The following is a 24,101-nucleotide window of genomic DNA, read 5'->3' on the forward strand; positions in this document are numbered from 1 at the left end:
AGTAGCTGGGATTACAGGCGCGTGCCACCACGCCTGGCTAAGTTTAGATTTTTTTTTTTTTTTTGAGATGGAGTCTTGCTCTGTTGCCCAGGCTGGGGTGCAGTGGCTGGATCTCAGCTCACTGCAAGCTCCGCCTCCCGGGTTTACGCCATTCTCCTGCCTCAGCCTCCCGAGTAGCTGGGACTACAGGCGCCCGCCAGCTAGTTTTATGTATTTTTTAGTAGAGATGGGGTTTCACCGTGTTAGCCAGGATGGGCTCAATCTCCTGACCACGTGATCCGCCCGTCTCGGCCTCCCAAAGTGCTGGGATTACAGGCTTGAGCCACCGCGCCCGGCCTAAGTTTTGATTTTTAGTAGAGATGGGGGTTCACCATGTTGGCCAGGCTGGTCTCGAACTCCTGACCTCAGGTGATTCTCCCACCTGGGCCCCCAAAAGTGCTAGGATTAAAGGCGTGAGCCACCGCATCCGGCCCAGAACGTTGACTTCTAAGCCTTTCCCCAAAGTGTCTGTCAGGTATCGTTATTATTCAGTAACCCATTCTTACAGAAATTAATTGTAAGGCTGGGCGCGGTGGCTCACGCCTGTTATCCCAGCGCTTTGGGAGGCTAAGGCAGGAGGATCGCTTGAGGCCAAGAGTTCGAGACCACCCTGGGCACCAGAGCGAGACCTCCATACATCTCTAAGAAAAAAAAAATTCATTGTAACAGCAATTTTCTTTTTGGCTACTGCCATAGGGATTTTGTCACCGAAAGAGTCACACCGGGCCGAGGCGGGATCTCATTGGCTGCGGCCGACCACGTGCCGCAGTCGCCCCGGCGGTCGGGGCCCCGCTTCTCGGCTCCCGTTCTGTCGATCAGAGGCCGAGCTCCGCCCCCGGCGCGCGGCTGAGTCTCTCTCTATAAAAGGAGCCGGCGGAGGATGACGAGCCTTTACGTCGGCGCGTAACGGGAGGGGGGGTGCGTGTGAGGTCATCGCGCGGGCGGGCGGGCGGGGTCTGGCGGTTTGAACGAGACGAAGACGGAACCGGAGCCGGTTGCGGGTAGTGGACGCGGTTCTTCTGAGAGCCGGTGAGCCGGCCAGCGGGCCCGGGGGAGTGCGGCTGTGGGGGCGCCCGCGTGGGCCAAAGCCGGGCGTGCGCGGGTAGGCCCTACGGGCGGCGCCTGGCCAGTTCCACACGGCGGTGCTTTGCGAGCCGGGTGGGGGAAGGGCGGGGCCGTGACCCGGCGCGCGCGGGCTGGTCCTGGGGGCGCGCTCTGCGCTGTGCTCAGGGGGGCGGGGTCTCGGGCCGGAAGTGGGGGCTGCTGCTCCGTGGTGTGGGGGTTCTGGGCCGCCGCTGAGGTGTGGTCCCTGCGCTGCCGCGGCTGGAGGTCCTGGGGTGGTTGGGCCCTGGGAGGGTGTGGGCGTGGTGGGCCGTCCTGGGAGCTCTTGGGACCCACATTGTAGGAGGCCGTGTCGCTTGAGGACCGGAAGATCGGGTGGTGGATTCAGACCTTGGTTGGGTTCCGTGCGGTGTGACTTTAGACAGGTGCTTTAACCGCTCTGGACCTCAGCTTCCTCATCAGTAAAACGAGGACAGTAATACTATCCACATTAAACTCTTAGCGCGATGTATGGCAAAAAGCAAGCCAGCTCTTGGACTCCCTGCTTTATTCAGTGTGTTTATTGAGTGCCCACTAGGTGTTGGGCACCGAGCTAAATAAACCCTGGCTGTTTTCCCGGGAGCAAAGATTTGCTCTCCAGGAATCCACATTGTGATGAACAGGAGGACAATATAACAGGATGGTATCAACAGTGCTAGTTCAGTCCCTGCTTCACAGTTGTCCTCGGATGCTGCAGGGCAGAGCTTGACCTCTGCCCCATTTTGGGGATGAGGATCCTGAGGCTCATTGAGGGAGGTTATGCTAGGCCGGGCATCCACTTCTCTGATGGCATGTCACTAACAGTAGTAATGATAATAGCGGCTCTTTGTTAGTTGGGCACTTGTTCTGTGTCAGGCACTATGTTAAGTGCTCCATGTGGCTTTGTGTCTTTTAATACTGTCTTTAAGAGAGATTATTTTCTTCCTCTTTTTTTTTTTTTTGAAGCGGAGTTTTATTCTGTCGCCCGGGCGTGCAGTGGCGCCATCTCGGCTCAGTGCAACCTCCGCCTACCGGGTTCAAGCGATTCTGGTGTCTCAGCCTCCGGAGTAGTTGGGATTACAGGCGTGCGCCACCACGTCCGGCTAATTTTTGTATTTTTAGTAGAGACGAGGTTTCACCATGTTGGCCAGGCTGTTCTCGAACTCCTGACCTCAAGTGATCTGCCCACTTCGGCCTCTACAGTGTTGGGATTACAGGCGTGAGCCACCGCCTCCGGCAAGAGAAATTACTTTCATTTTACAAATGAGGGGTCTGAGACTCTGAGAGGTGGGGTGTCTTATGCAGCCCAGCAAGTGGCTGAACCCACGCCTGAGACTTAAGTGTCTAGGCTCTTAACGTCTTTATTACACTTTCTTCCTAAGGTCCAGAGCTACAGATCCAGATGTGCCCTTTGTGGTGGTGTGTCAAAGTGCCAAGCACAGTTTTAGGCACATAGGGAAGCTTAGGACGTGATGCACCTTTTGCTTAAGTGTTTTCATGTAGATTCTCGTTTAATCCTCACCACCACTTTGTGCAGAGGTGCTGTTTTACCCATTTTACAGGATGAGCCGTTTGTGGTGCAGGAAGATTAAGTGACTTGCCCAGGGTCACATGGCTCCTTTCTGGTGGCATCTCTTCCCTGTCTTTGCATAGGGCTCAGTGTGGTGCCTTGAAAGTAATAGAGTGCTGTAGAGCCAGCGTTGAATTCGTATAGATTTGGGATCTTGCTAGGAGAGCGGCTGAAGGAAGAGAGATCCCTGGGTAGGCTTGAGGGAGCTTTTTCATGGTGGTGGAAACCTGGATCAGGAAGCCTTGTAAGGGTGAGATTTGCGTGGTAGTCATGGGTCTTCCGTGGCTGCCAGTGATGGAATTGTGAAGGAAGGATGAGCTGGAGCTCTGTTTTGACTGTCAGGAGGAGCCAATTAATTGATTGAGTCCGTGGATGTTTATTGCACATCCACATCGTGCCTAATCCATGTATTTAGTGGTTGCAGCATTGGTGGAGCACGTGGGACCAGGTATTAATGTACTGCTAATGAAAGTTTTAAATTATATGATGATGAAAGGCCATTAACGTTTTTTGAGCTGGGGTGTGGTCAGGAGACAGACGTGGCTTTACCAGCTGCTTAGAGTTTATGGCAGCATGATGCACTCAGTACAGTATATATAGGAATGTTGCTTTAATAGATTACAAGTGCTCAGCTGGGACCATGTTTTTTTGTTTGAATGTCTCTGCTTGGTACCTGATTTTGCACACGGTATTTTGTTCATTCAGGGATTTTTAAACAAGGGAGACTCTTGCTCTGATTTGTGATTCAGAACATTCTCTCTGGTTTGCTGTGTAAGAACAGATTGACACAGACACATTTGAAGACTGTTGCAGTGCATCTCCATGCGAGATAGTGCTGGCAGGTCTCAGGCGCACTGTTTTTGGCACTGGAGATAGGAGGATGAATGAGACAAGGTCCCTACCCTACATCTTGTTTGTTTAATGCCTCTTAAATTAGATGCCATGCCAAATATTTTATATACCTTATCTAATTTAAACCCTTCTTTGACCCTTTTCAGATAGGTGGCTTTAACTTGTAACTGAGGTACATTGAGTTTAAGTTTAACTTGCCTAAGATCACACAACTAATGAGTGACTGCCTCACATTCAAACCCATGTCCTCCTGGCTTGAAATCCTCAGCTATTTGCATCGAGTGGATTGCCTCCTGGCCCAAATCTGGTTCCAGAATGGTTCAGAAATAACAAGATAGTAACAATTCATTGTGGCAATTCCTGTCATAAAGGTTCGAATGAGTTGCTCTGGAAACATAGGGATTAATTTCCCAGTGGAGTCAGTAACTAAATTGTGTTGGTGTCTTGCATAACATGGTTTTATCAGCTGATTTGGGGAGTGTAAGACTGTTGATGATTTGCTTTCTGACAAGTTTATATAGATACATTTTTCTTTGACACTGTTCTGCCAACCTGAAAGCAAGTAGTGAGTGCTTGCTATGTGCGAGACACTAACTATGAAGTGCCTGGGGGATGTGAGGGGACGCAGACCTGACAAGTTATTGACCTCTACAGACCTCAGTCACCCCATTAAAAGGGGACTGGATGGATGGATTTGCCTCTTCTGGCTGTCACATTCTGTAGCTTGGTGACTCAGGAGGCCTTGCAGCAGCTTAGTGCAGGAGACCGATGTGGAAAGACCAACTCTATACTAGTCACTAGGTGGAGGGAACGAAGTACCAGAAGAGAGCAAAGGGCTAGGATCTCAGGGTTGTTCCAAATTGCTCTGCATCTTTCCCCTGCCCCTCCCCACTGGTAGTGTTGCTGTCTTATGAAATGAAGAAAATTGTAAGTGTCTAGGTCACTATGAAATATCTGGTATTTTATTGTGTGTCCTCATGGTGACTGCCCAGGGATTTGATTTAAATCTGGATTAGCCTGCTTTTATCTTGAGTCTTCCCTCCCTGCTGTCTGTTCTCTACTAGCAGTCAGTGTGATCTTTTTCAAACTGTAATGAGAGAAGATTCTACCCCACTTAAAACCTGAAAGTGCCTGAGTGTGGTGGCTCATGCCTGTAATCCCAGCACCTTGGGAGGCTGAGGCGGAGGATCGCTTGAGCCTGGGCCACAAAATGAGACCTGGTCTCTACAAAAAAATTGAAAAATTAGCTGGGCTTGGTGGTGACCATCTGTAGTCCCAGCTACTTGGAAAGCTGAGTCAGGAGGATGGCTTGAGCCTGGGGAGTCAGGGCTGCGGTGAGCCGTGATTGTGCCATTGCACTCCAGCCTGGATGACAGAGTGACACCCTACCTCAAAAACAAATCCGACAGTGGATTTCTTAATAGAATAAAATCCTAATTCCTTCCCATAGTCTGCAGAGCCCGTTCATGGTCTGGCCTCTTGACTTCTGTTCCCACCTCAGGTTCTGCTCTTCCTGTTGCTGGCTGGGCTGGAATGCCCTATCTCTACAGCTTCATGTAGCTACTTCCTTCTGATCCTTAAGCTCACCTGTTCACCTCAGAGAGGCTTCCTCTGACCACATTCCCTAAACCCCGTTGCATAAGTGGTTGGTATGAAATGATGTTTGTTGGTGTATTTGGTCAGTATCAGACTTTGCACCACTAGAATGTGAACTCCCTGTGGACAGGCACCTTGTCTCTTGCTTCTCTGTTTCCTGATCCCTAGAACAGTGCCTAGCACGTGGTAGAGCTGGTAGACATTTGTAGAATGAGTGAGGGTTGACTAAACTGGTGCTCATAGACAATAACACCCACGTTTACTAGCATTTGAAAATTAGACTCATTGCTGTGTGTTTATTGTTTTGAATTTGAAAGCCTAGCAGGAAAGGGAGGGAAGAGAATGTGGAGGCTGGGGCTGGGCAGGCTTGCCTGCCAACCCCGAGGGCCTCTCTTGTCCTCACCTGTAAAATGAGGAACATGAAGTGAACCTTGCAGAGGGCTGTCAGGGTTAAACAAGTGTCTGTGAAGCTTCTGGCACTTAGGCCCTCAGATGCCCTACCATCCCCAGGTAGCTCTGCAGAGAATTAACTACAAGGATTCTTCACTTGTAAGGTCATTTGATACTGCTTTTTTTATATCTAGGTGTTGAAAAGCTGATTTGCTTTTTCAATTATGAAATTATTTATTTTATTTATTTATTTTTTTGAGATAGGATCTCACTGTGTCGCCCAGGCTGCAGTGCAGTCCTGTGAACATGGCTCACTGCAGCCTCAACCTCTTGGACTCAGGTGATCCTCCTACCTCAGCGTCCCAAAGTGCTGGGATTACAGGCATGTATGTGCCAGTGTGCCTGGCCTAGTATAGTCTTTAAGGAAAATTTGGGAAGTAGTGAAAACTATAAACAGGAATTAATAAAAATTGGGCCAGGCGTGGTGGCTCATGCCTGTAATCTCAGTGCTTTGGGAGACCGAGGTGGGTGGATCACCTGAGGTCACGAGTTCGAGACCAGCGTGGCCAACATGCTGGAATCCTGTCTCTACTAAACATACAAAAAATTAGCCGGGCGTGGTGGCATGCGCTTGTAATCCTAGGTACTTGAGAGGCTGAGGCAGGAGAATCACTTGAACCTGGGAGGCGGAGGTTGCAGTGAGCTGAGATTGTGCCATTGTACTCCAATCTGGGCAACAGAGCAAGACTCCATCTCAAAAACAAGCAAAAAAAAAATCTGAAGAAAATTGTAAACATTTTGATATCTTTTTTTTTTTTTTGAGATGGAGTCTCACTCTGTCGCCCAGGCTGGAGTGCAGTGGCGCAATCTCAGCTCACCGCAATCTCCGCCTCCCGAGTTCATGCCATTCTCCTGCCTTAGCCTCCAGAGTAGCTGGGACTACAGGCGCCTGCCACCACGCCTGGCTAATTTTTTGTATTTTTAGTAGAGATGGAGTTTCACCGTGTTAGCCAGGATGGTCTCGATCTCCTGACCTCGTGATCCACCCGCCTCAGCGTCCAAAAGTGCTGGGATTACAGGGGTGAGCCACCGCGCCCGGCCCATTTTGATAGCTTAATAGGTAAGCTTGGGTTGATGTTTTCTAAACGGAAAGCATTCTCGTTTGTGCATCTGCCTCCCATCATAAAGCACTTACTCAGGCCGGGCGCGGTGGCTCACGCCTGTAATCCCAGCACTTTGGGAGGCCGAGGCGGGTGGATCACAAGGTCAGGAGATCGAGACCACGGTGAAACCCCGTCTCTACTAAAAAAAATACAAAAAATTAGCCGGGCGCGGTGGCGGGCGCCTGTAGTCCCAGCTACTCCGGAGGCTGAGGCAGGAGAATGGCGTAAACCCAGGAGGCGGAGCTTGCAGTGAGCCGAGATCGCGCCACTGCACTCCAGCCTGGGCGACAGAGCGAGACTCCGTCTCAAAAAAAAAAAAAAAAAAAAAAAGCACTTACTCATCCCCTTATTTAATGCCTCTTGTAGTTTAGAATTGTATATTAATCACATTAAAATGGGGCCTCAATTTTAGGCCGACTAGTGTTGCACAGTTCATTTCAGGTCGTGTTTGTATGCGGAAATCCAGGTTCTGTGGCCAGGTTTCGTTTGGCCTCTTGGGGAAGAAGGTGAGGCTGAAAAATTCAGTGTTCCTAGGTTGGGCGTGGTGGCTCACACCTGTAATCCCAGAACTTTGGGAGGCCAAGGTGAGCGGATCATCTGAGGCCAGTAGTTCAAGACCAGCCTGGCTAACATGGAGAAACACCATCCCTACTAAAAATACAAAGATTAGCTGGGTGTGGTGGTGCACACCTGTAATCCCAGCTACTCGGGAGGCTGAGGCAGGAAAATCACTTGAACTCAGGAGGTTACAGTGAGCTGAGGTCGCGCCACTGTGCTCCAGCCTGGGCAACAAAAGAGTGTGATTCTGTCTCAAAAAAAATAAAAATAAAAGTAAAATTGAGTGTTCCTGCAGGTTTGCTCTTGGTGACTCTCTAGGAAACACTTGCCCTTACTGGCATGCCTACTGTAACATGGGCCCTTCTTTTTTCCTCCCATGCTTTAGAAGATGGCAGTGAACGTATACTCAACGTCAGTGACCAGTGATAACCTAAGTCGACATGACATGCTGGCTTGGATCAATGAGTCTCTGCAGTTGAATCTGACAAAGATCGAGCAGTTGTGCTCAGGTAAGACAAATCATCTAGATCATTTTTCTAGGAAAGCCTGTAGGTTTTTCAGGAATGTGAAGGCCTGTATCTGACTGCAAAGCCACACAGAGAGGTTCAGGGTCTTTGTTAGGGCCACCCTGTTTCTTCCTCTCAGCTCTGTCTTTGCTTCTGCTTCAAAAAGAAACTATACTTTTTTTTTTTTTTTTTTTTTTTGTGATACGGAGACTTGCTCTGTCGCCCAGGCTGGAGTGCAGTGGCGTGATCTTGGCTCACTGCAAGCTCTGGTTCCCAGGTTCTCGCCATTCTCCTGCCTCAGTCTCCCAAGTAGCTGGTACTACAGGCGCCCGCCACCACACCTGGCTAATTTTTTTGTGTTTTTTTTTTTAGTAGAGATGGGGTTTCACCATGTTAGTCAGGATGGTCTCGATCTCCTGACCTCGTGATCCACCCGCCTCAGCCTCCCAAAGTGCTGGGATTACAGGCATGAACCGCCGTGCCCTGCCTTTTTTTATTGTTTATTATTTTATTTTTGAGATGGGGTCTGGCTCTGTTACCCAGGCTGGAGTGCAGTGGTGCAATCTTGGCTCACTGCAACCTTCGCCTCCCAAGTTCAAGCGATTCTTCTACTTTAGCCTCCCGAGTACCTGGGACTACAGTTGCGCACCACCACACCCTGCTAATTTTTTTGTATTTTTGGTGGAGACGGGGTTTCACCATGAGGTCGAACTCCTGACCTCAAATGATCTGCCTGCCTCAGTCTCCCAAAGTGCTGGGATTACAGGCATGAGCCACCGTGCCTGGCCAGAACTAAACTTAAATAAAGAGTATGCTCTCGCTTGTAGATCCACCATCTTCTGCTCTAGAGACTGCATTCTGAGGCCTGGAGCTCAGCCCCGACTTCTTGGTGTCTATTATTGTGCATCCAGATTTCATGTTTTATTTGAGGACAGTAATTGTACTAACTACTGTCTGTACTAACTACTAACGTAAAACTGTTCTAGTTTTATGTTAGTTCATCAGTGGCATTTCTTATTGCCAAGAAGCACAAGATCAAAGTCAGGCAAGTGTCATTTCAGCCACAATTTTATGGAACTACTGTTTAACAACAATTTGACAAAGATATAATGATTTAAAGACTGGGTGTGGTGGCTCACACTTGTAATCCTAACATTTTGGAAGGCCGAGGCAGGCAGATCACCTGAGGTCAGGAGTTCAAGACCAACCTGGTCAACATGGTGAAACCCTGTCTCTACTAAAACTACAAAAAAAATTAGCCAGGGATGGTGGCAGGCGCCTGTAATCCCAGCTACTCTGGAGGCTGAGGCAGGAGAATCGCTTGAACCCGGGCGGCGGAGATTACAGTGAGCAAAGATCATGCCACTGTACTCATCCTGGGTGATAAGAGCGAGACTGTCTCAAAAAAACAAGAAAGAAGTAATGATTTAAAGCAAGAGCAAAAATATGGTCTCTTTCTATATATGCTAATTGTATGACGTGGGAAACTAGAAAGAAGAAAATAAAAAATGCCTTATGCCGGTGCGGTGGCTCACGCCTGTAATCCCAGTACTTTGGGAGGCCGAGGCGGGCGGATCACGAGGTCAGGAGATTGAGACCATCCTGGCCAACATGGTGAAACCCCATCTCTACTAAAAATACAAAAATTAGCTGGGTGTGGTGGCGCATGCCTGTAATCCCAGCTACTCAGGAGGCTGAGGCAGGAGAACTGCTTGAACCGGGACCCGGGAGGCAGAGGTTGCGATGAGCCGAGATCACACCATTGCACTCCAGCCTGGGCAACAAGAGTGAAACTCTGTATCCAAAAAAAAAACAAAAAAAAAACCAACTTATAATTCCACTATTCAAGCTGGCTACTATTCACTCACTATTCCTGAGCCACTGTGCCTGCCCTGGATCGATCTTAAATTATTGCCTTTGCTTGGCTGGGTGCGGTGGCTCACGCCTGTAATCTCAGCACGTTGGGAGGCCAAGGCGGGTGGATCATGAGGTCAGGAGTTTGAGACTAGCCTGATCAACATAGTGAGACACTGTCTCTACTAAAAATACAAAAAATTAGCCGGGTGTGGTGGCACATACCTGTAGTCCAGCTACCTGGGAGGCTGAGGCAGGAGAATCACTTGAACCTGGGAGGTGGAGGTTGCAGTGAGCCGAGATGGCGCCACTGCACTCCAGCCTGGGTGACAGAGCGAGACTCCGTCTAAAAAAAAAAATTGCCATTGCTTATAGAATTTTTTATTTATTTATTTTTTTGAGTTCAGCTTCTGCCCTTATTTTATAGCTGGGGTCCTGGTCTCGGTCTTAGTTTCATTGGCTTGTCTTGTTATTTCCTTGGTGAGGTGTATTTAATCTTGATTTTACAGATGGTCAGATGGAGACTACGTGTGAAGCTGTAGAGTAACACATGGTGCCCAAGAGTTGTGTTTATTCAGCATTAATTACTTTGTTGATCATAGACAACAGGTTGTTAGCCTTAGATCTGTGCTGTGTCCCCCCCCACCATTTTCTATTGGTTTCCTCATTATTTATTTCCCTATCCCCATTTGTGTGAGGCTTTTAAAGCACTTGTTTGACCTGTGATCTGTGACTAATGTGGGTATGAGGTCATCCTAGTTTTCACTGGAGCCAACTTTTTCACCAGCAATTCTGTCTAAAATTTACCTCCTTCTGTAAATATATTCCAAAGTCTCTTTCACTTAGTTAATTGAAAAATGTGATCTTGAATGTTTAGATAAGTTGTGTATGTGCTGATCGGGCTCTAGGTTTATCTCATTCAGGCAGGGAGCTGTTGCAGACAGGACTGGGCATAAAGAGGCTTCAGTCTGCTCTGAGCCATGTGACTTTTGACAAGACCCTTAATGTTTTAGTTCTTCATCTGTGAACTGGGGCAGCGATACCTGGCCTACTTGTTGGCCAGTGTGAGAATCACCTATAATAACAGCTCTCAGATACTGATTGTGTGCCAGACCCTGCAAATGAGTGCAGGTCATTTGGTGGGGGCACATCCTCCTTTTACAGATGAGGAGACTGACCCTGTAATATATGGCACAGCTTATGTATTACAGAACCTGGTTTTGAACCAGATCTTTCTGAGCACACAGCCCACATACATCCTGGTGCATATATGTTATATCTTTTAGAGAAACATTTGGAGGGGATTAAACAAATGTAAATTACAAATGTAAATTACATATAGTTACAGTGATTCTGTTTCACTATAAAATCTGTGAGGTTTGTCAGTTACTTTTTTTTCTTTTGGAGACTGAGTCTCGCTTTGTCACCCAGGCTGCTGTACAGTGGAGTGATCTTGGCTGACTGCAATTTCCGCCTCCCAGGTTCAAGGGATTCTTCTGCCTCAGCCTCCTGAGTGGCTGGGATTACGGGTGCGCACCACCTGTAATTTTTGTATTTTCAGTGGAGACGGGGCTTCACCATGTTGGTCAGGCTGGTCTCAAACTCCTGACGTTGTAATCCGCCCACCTCGGCCTCTCAAAGTCCTAGACAGGTGTGAGCCACTGCGTCTGGGTGGTATGTCAGTTTTGGCTGATGTCTGCTACTTTTCCCAGATAAAGTGCTTTTTCCCAGTAGGCAAGGGTAAGTGCAGGACACTTAACTGTGATTTGTAAACAAACTTGCTCGTTCTTAACTAGTCTTCTTGAAAGCCATATAGAGGCCGGGCGTGGTGGCTCACGCCTGTAATCCCAGCACTTTGGGAGGCTGAGGTGGGTGGATCACTTGAGGTTGGGAGTTCAAGACCAGCCTGACCAATATGGTGAAACTCTATCTCTACTAAAAATACAAAAATTAGCTAGGCGTGGTGGCGCATGCCTGTAATCCCAGCTACTTGGGAGGCTGAGGCAGGAGAATTACATAAACCCAGGAGATGGAGGTTGCAGTGAGCCAAGATTGTGCCACTGCACTCCAACCTGGGTGAAAAAGCAAGACTCCATCTCAAAAGAAAAAAAAAAGAAAGCTGTATAGGATGTCTCTTGGAGTATGTAGTTGGTTGCATTGTGTTTCACGTTGGTGTTTAGAAAATGAGGTCTTGCTTCCAGTACGAGAGCAGACAGGATGAGACACAAACATTGTCTCTCTGAAGAAGGCCCGCTGCCAGGGGATTGGAGTCAGAGAAAGTGAGGCTCCTCAACTCCTTGTGCTTACTGAGGCCCAAGGAGAATTCCAGGTGCTTTTGACGCTGGTGCCAGATCCCTCCTAGCTCTGTTGCGCAGAGGATCTAGCGGACCAGAGTTCTCCACCAAACACAGCTTTACAAAGTAGGAATAAGTTTCTTCCTTGAGAGGGCAAAGTGCTGAGGTCCTGTGTTAATCAGCCGGCTGCCTTGAAGTGGCCAAATTTTGTTGACAATGGGCTCCCGTACCCCCAACAGTGAGCTGAGCCTTTGCTTGGATATGGTAGAGGGAGATTAGGCAAGGATAGCTTTCAGTGAAGAGTTGGCAGGTTGTTTCAAGATTCATTAATACATTCTGTAGTCTCCGTAGTTTGGAGAGGTAGTTATCAAGTATTTTGGAAAGATAGTCATCATGAGGAAAATCCTGGTCAAAGAGAATGATTTTTATGAGAGCTTGCTTTTGTCAGAAAAGGAGTACAGGTTGCTTTTGTGAATTGTTCGTGTGTTGCATTCCATATTCAGGCCCCTCTGCATTTTCTCAAGGGCACAGCTTGGTCCTCTGCACATGTAGAGGGCCTCACTGCATGTATTTGGCTTTCCCCTTCTCTTTGTCTTCTCCCTCCAGCCTGGCCTCCTTTATGGGTTCCTTCGCAGCAAAGGTGTTGATGTTCCCAGGCAAATGGGAGGTTCCTTTCTCCTCAGCTTAATGTGGGGCCCTGACAGCCCTTGAGTTCATGTAAGACAGCTTGGCGATCTTGTTTCTGCTGCACTGCTAATGCCATGGTCCTCCTGCTCTGAGAGTGTGTTATCACACCCCTGACCAGGCCTCCCTCAGCTCAGATCTGGTCTGATGTTTCTGTTTATGGGATACTTTTGCCCTGCCTGTCATTACTTAAAATCCCAGCTTTGTTTTCTTCTCAGGCTTGCTCCTTTTTCCAGGTACTCCATTTGGAGCAATGATTCCACCTTTTCTTCCAGTGTCCCAGGCCTGAGAAGCATCTTTTGAGGCTAATTCACAGTTTTATTTGTCTTCTGAAGGATCTTCTAGATCCAGCCCCTTTTCAGATTGCTCACCGCTGCTGGCAGTGGCCTCCTTACTGAAGGAACGAACACTAAGTTCCCTCTTAAGTTCCCAGCCCCCACCTTCCCTTTTATATTGAGTAAGTCTGGAGCCTTTCTGAGGTACTAGTTTTATCAAGTCACACTTCTGATCAAGGAAGTATTTCTTCAGACTTTTTTTTTTTGAGGCAGAGTCTCGCTCTGTCACCCAGGCTGGAGTGCAGTGGCGAGATCTCCGCTCACTACAAGCTCTGCCCCCCGGGTTCATACCATTCTCCTGCATCAGCCTCCGGAGTAGCTGGGACTGCAGGCACCAACCACCACACCTGGCTAATTTTTTTGTATTTTTAGTAGAGATGGGGTTTCACCGTGTTAGCCAGGATGGTCTCGATCTCCTGACCTTGTGATCCGCCTGCCTCGGCCTCCCAAAATGCTGGGATTACAGGTGTGAGCCACCGCGCCTTTGCCTAAGTCTTCAAGCACCTCCTTGATTTTTCCCTTGCTTTACTTAAAGCAAAACAAAACAGAAGATAGGAAGCTCATTTTCTTCTGGTTATGAATAGTTAGGTCTTGTGGTAGCTCACGTCTGTAATCCAGCACTTTGGGAGGCCGAAATGAGAGGATCACCTGAGCCCAGGAGTTTGAGACCAGCCTGGGCAACATGACAAAACCCTGTCTCTAAAAGAGAAAAAGAAATATGAAGAGAATCATACTCGCATAAAAGTCTGTCAGGAGGACTGGATGCCAATATTGATGTAATTGATTCTCTTTTTAGAAATAGGGGAATTTTTGTTTTTTTTATTCCTATACAATTTTGGTAACCAATTTCATTCATAAGTCGTTGAGCTTTTTTTTTTTTTAAACTCCTGTGCAGTTTTGGTAACCAGTTTCATGTATAAATCGTTACCCTTTTTTTTTTTTTTGAGGTGGAGTCTTGCTCTGTCTCCCAGACTGGAGTGCAGTGAATGGTGCGATCTTGGCTCACTGCAACCTCCACCTCCCGGGTTCAAGTGATTCTCCTGCCTCAGGTTCCCGAGCAGCTGGGACTACAGGCATATGCCACCACGCCTGGCCAATTTTTTTGTATTTTTAATAGAGGTGGGGTTTCACCATGTTGGTCAGGCTGGTCTCAATCTCCTTACGTCAGGTGATCTGCTTACCCTGGCCTTCCAAAGTGTTGGAATTACAGGTGTGAGCCACTGTACTTGGCCAATTTTTTTTTTTTAATTGCATAAAATAGTACTGGGTAAAATAGCACTGTGGATATAGTTGCTTAATAGATTGTCTTCTGTTTGGGTTTTTAAAAAAAAGTTGGTTTGTCCGGGCGCGGTAGCTCACGCCTGTTATCCCAGCACTTTGGGAGGCCGAGGCACTCAGACCACCCAAGGTCGGAAGTTTGAGACCAGCCTGTCGAACATGGAGAAGCCCCATCTCTACTAAAAATACAAAATTAGCCAGGCAGGGTGGCGCATGCCTGCATCGCAGCTACTCGGGAGGCTGAGGCAGGAGAATTGCTTGAACCTGGGAGGTGGAGGTTGCAGTGAGCCAAGATCGTACCATTGCACCCCAGCCTGGGCAACAAGAGCGAAATTCCATTTCAAAAAAAATAAGAAAGCAAAAAAATGCCCTCAGTGTACTTTTGTTGGATGAGTAAATAAATCAGTCACCTCAAAAATCAAGGCCTTAACCTTCTGAAGATCCTTTCTACTAAAAATGTCACTCTGGTCACTGAAGTACCCCTGCTGTCTTTATGTTGAATTTCCGAAAATAATGGTAACTGAATGCTGGAACCAGCAGAGAACTGGTTTGGCCTGACCTCAAGTAAGTTGAAGATGCATTTTATGGCAGTCTTGAATTCTGCAGATCACTTACTGTTTAGCCACTGGTTTAGCTTCCCAAGCTTGTTCCGTTGGCAAATTAACTTTGGAAGGGCAGTAAAGTACACAGTGAAGCCTGCTCTGATTTAGGAGAGTTCAGTTTGTAGGCATTAGAGAAATAATCTTCCAAAAAGTTTAAGTACTAATAAAACACTTTTTGGAAAAAAAAATGGGCAAATGGGGGAAGGAATGAAATGGGATGAAATATTACAATAATTTATTATAGCAGTCTCTTTTTTTTTTTTTGGGGACGAGGTCTCTCTCTGTCCCCCAGGCCAGAGTGCAGTGATGCGATCATGGCTCACTGCAGTCTCAACCTCCTGGGCTCAAGTGATCCTCCCACCTCAGCCTCCTGAGTAACTGGAATGAAAAGGGCATGCCAACACCCCAAGCTAATTTTGGTATTTTTTGTAGAGACAGGGTTTCACCATGTTGCCCAGGCTGGTCTCAAACTCCTGGACTCAAGCGATCCACCTGCTTCCAAAGTGCTGAGATTACAGGCATAAACCACTGTGCCTGGCCTTATCATAGTCTTTATTTACTTTTGAGCCTGAGTTTTGCTCTTTTTTCTTTTTTTTGAGACAGTGTAGTGGCCTGATCATGGCTTACTGCAGCCTCAACCTCTCAGGCTCAGGTGATCCTTCCACCTCAGCTTTCTGAGTAGCTAGGACTATAGGCATGCGCCACCACCATGCCTGGATAATTTTTTTTTTTCTTTCTTTCTTTTTTTTTTTCCAGAGACAGAGTTTTGCTCTTGTTGCCCAGGTTGGAGTGCAATGGTGCAATCTCGGCTCACCACGACTTCCACCTCCCAGGTTCAAGCGATTCTCCTGCCTCAGCCTCCCAAGTAGCTGGGATTATAGGCATGCACCACCATGCCTGGCTAATTTTATATTTTTAGTAGAGACGGAGTTTCTCCATGTTGGTCAGGCTGGTCTCGAACTCCTGACCTTAGGTGATCTGCCCGCCTCGGCCTCCCAAGGTGCTGGGATTACAGGTGTGAGCCACCGCGCCTGGCCCAGAGTTTCACTCTTGTTGCCCAGGCTGAAGTGCAATGGCATGATCTCGGCTCACCGCAACCTCCACCTCCCAGGTTCAAGCGATTCTCCTTCCACAGCCGTCCGAGTAGCTGGGATTACGGGCACAGGCATGCGCCACCACAGCCGGCTAATTTTGTATTTTTACTAGAGACTGGGTTTCACCATGTTGGTCAGGCTGGTCTCGAACTTCTGACCTCAGGTGATATGCCCGCTGTGGCCTCCCAAAGTGCTGGGATTACAGGTGTGAGCCACTGCGCTTGGCCATGGTAAGTCTTTAAAAAAAAAAAAAAAAAATTTGGGCGCGGTGGCTCACATCTGTAATCCCAGCACTTTGGGAGGCCGAGGCAGGTGAATCACAAGATCAGGAGTTCGAGACCAGCCTGGCCAACATGGTGAAACTCTGTCTTTACTGAAAATACAAAAAATTAGCTGGGCGTAGTGGCGGATGCCTGTAATCCTAGCTACTCGGGAGGCTGAGGCGGGAGAATTGCTTGAACTCAGGAGGTGGAGGTTGCGGTGAGCCGAGATTGTGCCACTGCACCCCAGTTTGGTGACGGAGCAAGACTCTATCTCAAAAAAACAAAACAAAACCAAAAAATTTAATAGAGGAACACAAAAATGTCTTCTATTCAGCTTTGTTAATTAAATGACGGGTTGGCCGGGTGCTCTACAAAAAGAATAAAAAACTAATTGGGCGTATGTCACACGAGCCTATAGTCCCAGCTACTCCAGAGGCTGAGGTGGGAGGATCACTTGAGCCTTGGAGGAAGTTGCAGTGAGCTGAGATTGTACCACTGCACTCCAGCCTGGGCGACAGTGAGACCCTGTTTCAACAAAAAAGAAGAAAAGAAATGATAGGTTAAATGTATTTAGAGATGTAAAAAGCCCAGGGAGACAGACATCTTAGGGGAAAAAAAAGTTTTTTAAACTAGATCAAGGATGGATCTTGGAAATCCCCTCATGAAGAGGAGGGTATATCTTTGTGAAAAATCAGAAAATGTCACTTCTGTTATCTTTTCTGTATTTTGGGCATTCATTTATCTTTCTAGTGGTCATTTTATTGTCATGATGATTACCAATAAAGAACAGGAGTTTTAACATTTTGTAGAAACATTCCTTTTCTCCTTGTTACAGACGTCTGGGTTGCAAGTACGTTGTAGAATATATGGGGTGAAAACCACAGTCTTGTTATAGATTTTAAAAATTGACTTCACATGAAATCAGTGAAGCTTTTGGTTTTTGTAGATCTACTTCACAGCTTTTAAAATTGTATTTGGTTTAAGTGGGTCTGGGAAGAAGTTCACCCTGCTTCTTTAATTGTATTTTTCTGTTGCTGTTCATTCAGGGGCTGCCTATTGTCAGTTTATGGACATGCTGTTCCCTGGCTCCATTGCCTTGAAGAAAGTGAAATTCCAGGCTAAGCTAGAACACGAGTACATCCAGAACTTCAAAATACTACAAGCGGGTTTTAAGAGAATGGGTGTTGACAAAGTAAGTAAATGTTATCTTTTACTGTGGTTAATGTTCCTTAATTAATGATCATTACTAAGGATATAGATGCTAGCTTATGACTTTGGACATTTTCTTTTTATTCTTAATTTATCTAGTTAACTTTTCTCAGTTAACGTAGAATTTACTGGGAGCAGTTTCCCTCTACCTTCTTGCCCCTATGCCCCTTTCTTGTTTCTTTCTTCATTGTCTGTGAAGTTAGTAACTGTTTAGAGGAATCAGCCTGTAAATTTGTACAGTGATTTTTATTTAAAAAAAATTACTGTGTAATCTCTAGTAGTCTGAAATCTAACTCTCTTAATCTGGATTTACTTCTGTAAAAGCATACTGTATGTAGAATAGTTCCAATAGAGAAGGCCAGCCACGGTGACTCACACCCGTAATCCCACCACTTTGGAGGCTGAGGTGGAGAAGATTCTAGAAATACTTGCTTTTTACAGAAGGATACAAGGAGGCTCTGTGGTGGGTGCTGGAAAACTCCTTTCTGCCCCCAAAGTTTTTTGAGGGTAACAGAAACATGGTCCACCGGGCATGGTTTAGCACAAACATTACCTCTGTTTTAGTAGATAATAGATTAAGTAGTTTGTCCCTTCCCCCACCCTTGTGAAGGGTTTATCCTTTTAAGTCATTTTTGGGGGGATAACTTTTTTTTTTTTCCTTTGGCAAAGGTAGTAACACCCCCAGTTATCTTGCTGGTGTGTCTGGTTTTTATGTATTTTGAAATCAGGTTTTTTTTTAAATTTTAGTTCTGTCTCTACAATATATAAAATAGGCATTTATAGTATAAGAATATCACTTAGTTTCCAGGCATAGTTTAAATAGATATAGCTTATATACAGTAATTTTGCATTCATTTTTATGGAATTGTATTTTATTTTTTGAATATGGAAAATGTCTAAAGTATATAAAAGTAATAATAGTGTATAAATAATAAATAGTAAATAGTGTAATGATCCCTCGTGTACCTCAACGGTTAGCATGGCCAGTTTTGTTTTATATCTAATTCTGTCCCATGCTATGTATTTCTGGGTTATTGAAATGAGTACAGAGGTATTATTTGTGAATGCTTCAGTATCGTGCAAAGTAATTTTTAAAAATTATATTTGTCAGGGGGGGTGTATATATAATTGCATATATTCTTTTTATAATACATTGCAACTGGAATCTTTGGAGATTAAAAGATAGTTAAAAGCCAGGCATGGTGGCTCATGCCTGTAGTCCTAGCTACTCTGGAGGTTGAGGCAGGATCATCACTTGGACTCAGGAGTTTGAGGCAGCAGTGAGCTATGATTGCACCACGAGACTCCAGCCTGGGCAACAGAGCAAGACCCCATCTCTAAAAAAGATTAAAAAGTTAAGCTGTAGCCAACACTTCAGTGATTTGAATACTTGAAAACACAGTATTCTTGTATAGTAAAAATACTTACAGGGTCCTTATGTATATTTATTATTATTGTTTTTTGTGGGGTTTTTTTTTGGTGTTTTTGTTTTTTGAGATGAGGTCTTGTTGTGTTGCCAGTGCTGGTCTAAATTCCTGGACTCAAACAGCCCTCAAGATAGCTAGGATTGTAGGTACATAGCCCTGCACCCAGCAAGCATGTTTTAATAGGATTTGGAATTAACTTGGAAATCATATCATTTTGTAAAAATTTATCCTGAGACTGATTCTGCATCTTGATCTATTTTCAGGTTAGAATTATTGTTTTTTCTTTTATTTTCTTTTTTTGAGACAGTCTTACTCTATTGCCCAGGCTGGAATGCAGTGGCACAATCTCAGCTCACTGCAGCCTCCACTTCCCGGGTTCAAGCAATTCTCGTGCCTCATCCTCTTGAGTACCTGGGATTACAGGCGCCCACCACCACACTTGGCTAATTTTTGTATTTTTAGTAGAGACAGGGTTTCACCGTATTGGCCAGGCTGGTCTCGAACTCCTGACTTCAAGTGATCCACCCGCCTCGGCCTCCCATAGTGTTGAGATTACAGGTGTGAGCCACCATGCCCAGCCCAGAGTTTTCTTGAACACGGTTCATTGTAGATGCCTTTGGTTGATTTGTGCAATGGATTTTTCTTCCTTTTAATTACATTTATTTTAATGCTGAATTTACTCCCGTGCCGTAAGTTTTTGTTTCTTCAGTTTCTTCTGGGATATCTTTTTCTTCTGGGCAACGTCCTCTTCTGGTTTAGGAACAATCTATTCCTTTTCAGCAAGGATCATCTCAGTGTGGCAGGGAGAGCTCATGTATGGGTTAATCCGACCATGAGCTCTGTAGATCCGTCGGCGCATCTTAGGTGCTTTGTTCACTTGGATATGCTCGGTGACCAGAGAATCTACATCTAAACCCTTAAGTTCAGTATTACTCTCTGCATTTTTAAGCATGTGCAGCAAAAATTCAGCACTCTTTGGGCCACCGACCTTGTGTCCAGCCCCACTGCTTGGCCTGGGCACACCTGCCAACTCCACCATTGTAACGTTGGAATGGTACGCACTGTTTCTGTAAAGTGACATCTTTCAGATACTTCGTGGCTTTTTGAATATGCATACCCTTGATGGCCTGGGCAGTTTCACGAGTGTTCTTAAAGTGAACACGAAGATTGGAACCTCTTGATTTGCATGATTTCATAGGTTTCTCCGGGTCAAGTGAAGAGCGAACCATTTTCACAGATTACCTCAGGCCGCTTAGGGAAAGAGAGGTCTTCCCTTTTTTTTCAATGGGGTCTCTCTCTGTCTCTGTCACCCAGGCTGGAGTGCAGTGGCACAGTCTCGGCTCACTGCAGTCTCTGTCTCCTGGGCTCAAGCAGTCCAGTTTCAGCCTCCCAAGGAGCTGGGACCATAAGCGCATGCCACCACACCTGGCTAATTTTTTTGTATTTTTGGTAGAGTTGAGGTGTCACCATGTTGCCTAGGCTGGTCTCAAACTCCTGGGCTTAAGCAATCTGCCTGCTTTGGCCTCCCAAAGTGCTGGGATTACAGGCATGAGCCACTGTGCCTGGCCTATGCAGTGGATTTCATGCTTTGTGATAGGCACTGTGGCCATGCAAGTTATATGGCAGACCTACTCTTTATAGCATGATGACACTTGTATCATGTCTTAGGATGTGCTTGGATGTGTATATGTGACTTATATGATACTTGTTCCTTTTTTGTTTCTGATTCCTTTTCATAAATTTGAGAGAGTGGGGAGGGGTTGGTAAGTGTAGGTACTCTTGAAGGCAAACTGCATAAAACTTGCTTTATAAATTTAGGGGCTTACTTAGCCCTAAGGTCTCTAAAATATTTTTTTCTCCTTTTGGCAGAGCTTTATAATGAATTGATGCATGGACTAGTTTGATGCTTGCCAAAAGCCTCTTCTTTTGGGCTAAACAGTTGTTTTTCTCTGCAGATAATTCCTGTGGACAAATTAGTAAAAGGAAAGTTTCAGGACAATTTTGAATTCGTTCAGTGGTTCAAGAAGTTTTTTGATGCAAACTATGATGGAAAAGACTATGACCCTGTGGCTGCCAGACAAGGTCAAGAAACTGCGGTGGCTCCTTCCCTTGTTGCTCCAGCTCTGAATAAACCGAAGAAACCTCTCAGTTCTAGCAGTGCAGGTAAAAAAAACAACCCCAAAACGTTTCCAAAAGATAGCGTTCTAGATATTCATTCAGCATTCAACTAGAATTTTTTCAGTAGCCGTAGGCTTAAGGATCTTAAGAAGTATAATCCCAGGTATGTGGCCCGGGCATGGATTCTGGCATCAGGCAGATAACTGTGTTTGTCCTTAGGTATCTGTAGCCCTGTGTAAGCAACTTCAACTCTGCCCCACAGTTTCTTCCTCTGTAAAATGGGAATTTTAATACTTGCCCCAGAGGGTTTTTGAAACTTGAACAAGTTACTGTATGCAGTTTTGCCAAAGCTCTAGAAATCCATCAGGCCAGCTCATGTAAGAGAGCATTTGTTCATTCCAAAACAAGGGCATTTTCACAGAGCCCTAGGATGGGAAGTTATACCAGAGCTGAACTCCTTGAAGGAGCTGTGTAGGTCTCTCAGGGACTGCTCTTGGCTGTCTGTGTTATTCTGTCTGTAGACCAGCTTCCTATGTATACTCACGGCTTCCCTACCTGCCCTAGAACTATAGCTGTTAGGTGACTTTGGCTTGCCATGGTGCTAGCAGAGTCGAGGGGCTAGGGAGAGGCTCATTTTACATACCTTCTCAGAAGGGTATGGGCTTGATAGCTTTCCCAGGATGTGTTTACAGTAGTATAGAATGTGTATATTGTGGGACAGGGTAGATAATTAAGGTTTCATAATACCTTGAGAGAGGCTGGTTCATCTGATAGAGAGGGTAGGCTGAGTGCTTTCTAAATAGCTTTATGGAGAGACAGTTCGCATGCCATATAATTACACTTTTATATTTAGAGTATAAAGTTAAACGGTTTTTAATATATCTCAAGAGTTGTGTAACTATCACCACAATCAATTTTAGAACATTTTCATCACTCCAAAAAGAAACCTTGTGCTGGGCGCAGTGGCTCATGCCTGTAATCCCAGCGCTTTCGGAGGCTGAGGCAGGCAGATCACTTGAGGTCAGGAGTTTCAAGACCAGTCTGGCCAACATGGTGAAAACCCGTCTCTACTAAAATACAAATATTAGCTGGGCATGGTGGCGCATGTCTGTAATCCCAGCTACTCAGGAGGCTGAGGCAGGAGAATTGCTTGAACCCCAGTGGTGGAGGTTGCAGTGAGCCAAGATCGCACCACTACATCGCAGCCTGGGCGAGAGAGAGAGAGACTCTGTCTTAAGAAAAAAAAATTTAAAAAAAGGAACGTTGTGCGTAGTTAATAGTTGTCACTTTCCACTTTCCCCAGCTTTTCGCCCGCCCTCCAGCCCTAAGCAACCACTTGCTTTCTGTCTCTGGATTTGCAAATTCTGAAGTTCTGCTATACATAGAATCATAGAGTATGTGGTCTTTTGTGTATGGCTTCTTTTGCTCAGCCTGCTGTTTTCAAGGTTCATCCATGACCTAGCATGTATCATTCCTTCATTCTTTTCTATTGTGGAATAATATTCCATTGCATGCCTGTACCTCATTTTATTCAGCAGTTCATGGTCATTTGCGTTGTTTCCCACTTTATGGCAAATGGGGATAATGCTGCTATGAATGTTCATGTGCAGCTTCTGTGTGGACATACGTTTTGAGTTCTCTCAGTTACAGACTCAAAGGTATATACTCTGGGAGCAGAATTGCTGTGCCATGTGTTAACTCTGTATTTAACCTTTTGCGGAACTACCTGTTTTCCAAAGTGGCTGAGCTGTTTCCATTCCCATCAGCAGTATATGAGGGTTCCCATTTCTCTAGATATTGAGTACTTTTTATTCTTTAGCTGTTTAGAATGGGAAACTGCATAGATAACCCTGTGCATTTCATATTTCAGATGCTGCTACCAGTTGAGTGGAGACGTGCATTAAGCATTTAGTCTTTGGGATAAACGTGCTAGAGAGAGTCATCCAGAGGAAATGCCTGTTACTGTGGGTGAAAGGCCTTGTGATTATAGTTTGGGGTGTTAGGAAGATGAGATATTTCCAAACCTGGCATGTAATATGCAAACTTTACAAAATAATTGCTAAGTAAGTGAATCATCAATGATATCTATACCTTGAGGTTTAGCCCATTCTTGATTTTTACTTGTAGATAGGTTGGCTGCTTTACTCCTTTTTTCTTGTCTTTGTCTGCTTTTGGCTGTAAATACTGAGAGACGTCTGTAAATACTAGTCAGTGTGATGCTTTTCTCTCCTCACCTTCCTAAACTCCTTCTAAAAGGTAAGCAGAGAGAAAGATTTTAAAGCAATTCATGGGAAGAGCAGGCTCTCCTGCTCTTATGGATTCCCTCCCTCTTCCAGTCCAAGGAGTTGGAGGTGAGGAGTTAGGAGGGACCTAACTTTCCAGATGGGGAGCAGTGGGCACCTGGCAGCAGCCAGGACTGTGTGCTCATGCCTGGCGTGAAGTTTGCCTTTGCTCTACGAAGCTGGATTTGGTTTGTAGATGTGTTAACTAAATCTTAGCTGTTGTAACCAACATGAAACAACCTGTTTGTGGATTTGGTCAGAGCTGGGTTAAGGTGGATCATCTCTATGCACCGGAATGACTGTACCCCTTTCAGATGCTAGTCCTGTTCACCGCAGTGGAGAAAAGACCTCACTGAAGGACTTATTCCCGGCATGAAACATCATGACTGAAATTGGTACTTAACTCTGCTGCCAGGATAGAAACCACTCAGGCAAATGTGGGAGTGTGGTCTTGCATGCTGGGTCTCGCTAGCATTGGTTCCCTTCACTGAACACCTGTGGAAGGCAGTTGGTCACAGCTTCTCCATGTTGTCTTGTGGATTTTTTGTTTGTTTGGTCTGAAATTACTCCTTTTCAAAAACCTGTGCTCTCTTTTTCAGCTCCCCAGAGGCCCATGTCAACACAGAGAACTGCTGCGGCTCCTAAGGCGGGCCCTGGTGTGGTGCGAAAGAACCCTGGTGTGGGCAACGGGGATGACGAGGCAGCTGAGTTGATGCAGCAGGTGGGCACCCCTGTGTTTAGCACGTGAGTCACCTCGGGGGATAGGATCCTTGCAGTGGCTGGGGTGCCTTGTCCGTGTTCTTAGATGAACAGCTGCCTTGTTTGCTTGCCAGAGCATGTGACACATGTGAGCCTTAGGTGCTGTGTGTGGGGAGCATGAGTGTGGAGATGTAAGGGAGGGATCAGG

General features: G+C 46.0%; 1 protein-coding gene across 3 annotated transcripts in view; it reads left to right on the forward strand.

Moving 5' to 3' along the window:
• Positions 1-946: 946 nt before the first annotated feature.
• The window catches only part of MAPRE1 (microtubule associated protein RP/EB family member 1), a 33,204-nt gene continuing 10,049 nt past the window's right edge, over positions 947-24,101 (forward strand). Inside the window, 5 exon segments of one of the 3 annotated variants that reach the window (NM_001266800.1) lie at positions 947-1,068; positions 7,634-7,757; positions 17,205-17,350; positions 20,750-20,957; positions 23,794-23,915. In NM_001266800.1, coding sequence (NP_001253729.1) covers positions 7,637-7,757; positions 17,205-17,350; positions 20,750-20,957; positions 23,794-23,915 — 597 coding nt within the window. In that variant the 5' untranslated portion in view covers positions 947-1,068; positions 7,634-7,636. 3 annotated transcript variants of the gene reach the window in all.

The sequence above is a fragment of the Macaca mulatta genome, chromosome 10, assembly GCF_049350105.2.
Source record: "Macaca mulatta isolate MMU2019108-1 chromosome 10, T2T-MMU8v2.0, whole genome shotgun sequence".
NCBI classification, from domain to species: Eukaryota; Metazoa; Chordata; class Mammalia; order Primates; family Cercopithecidae; genus Macaca; species Macaca mulatta.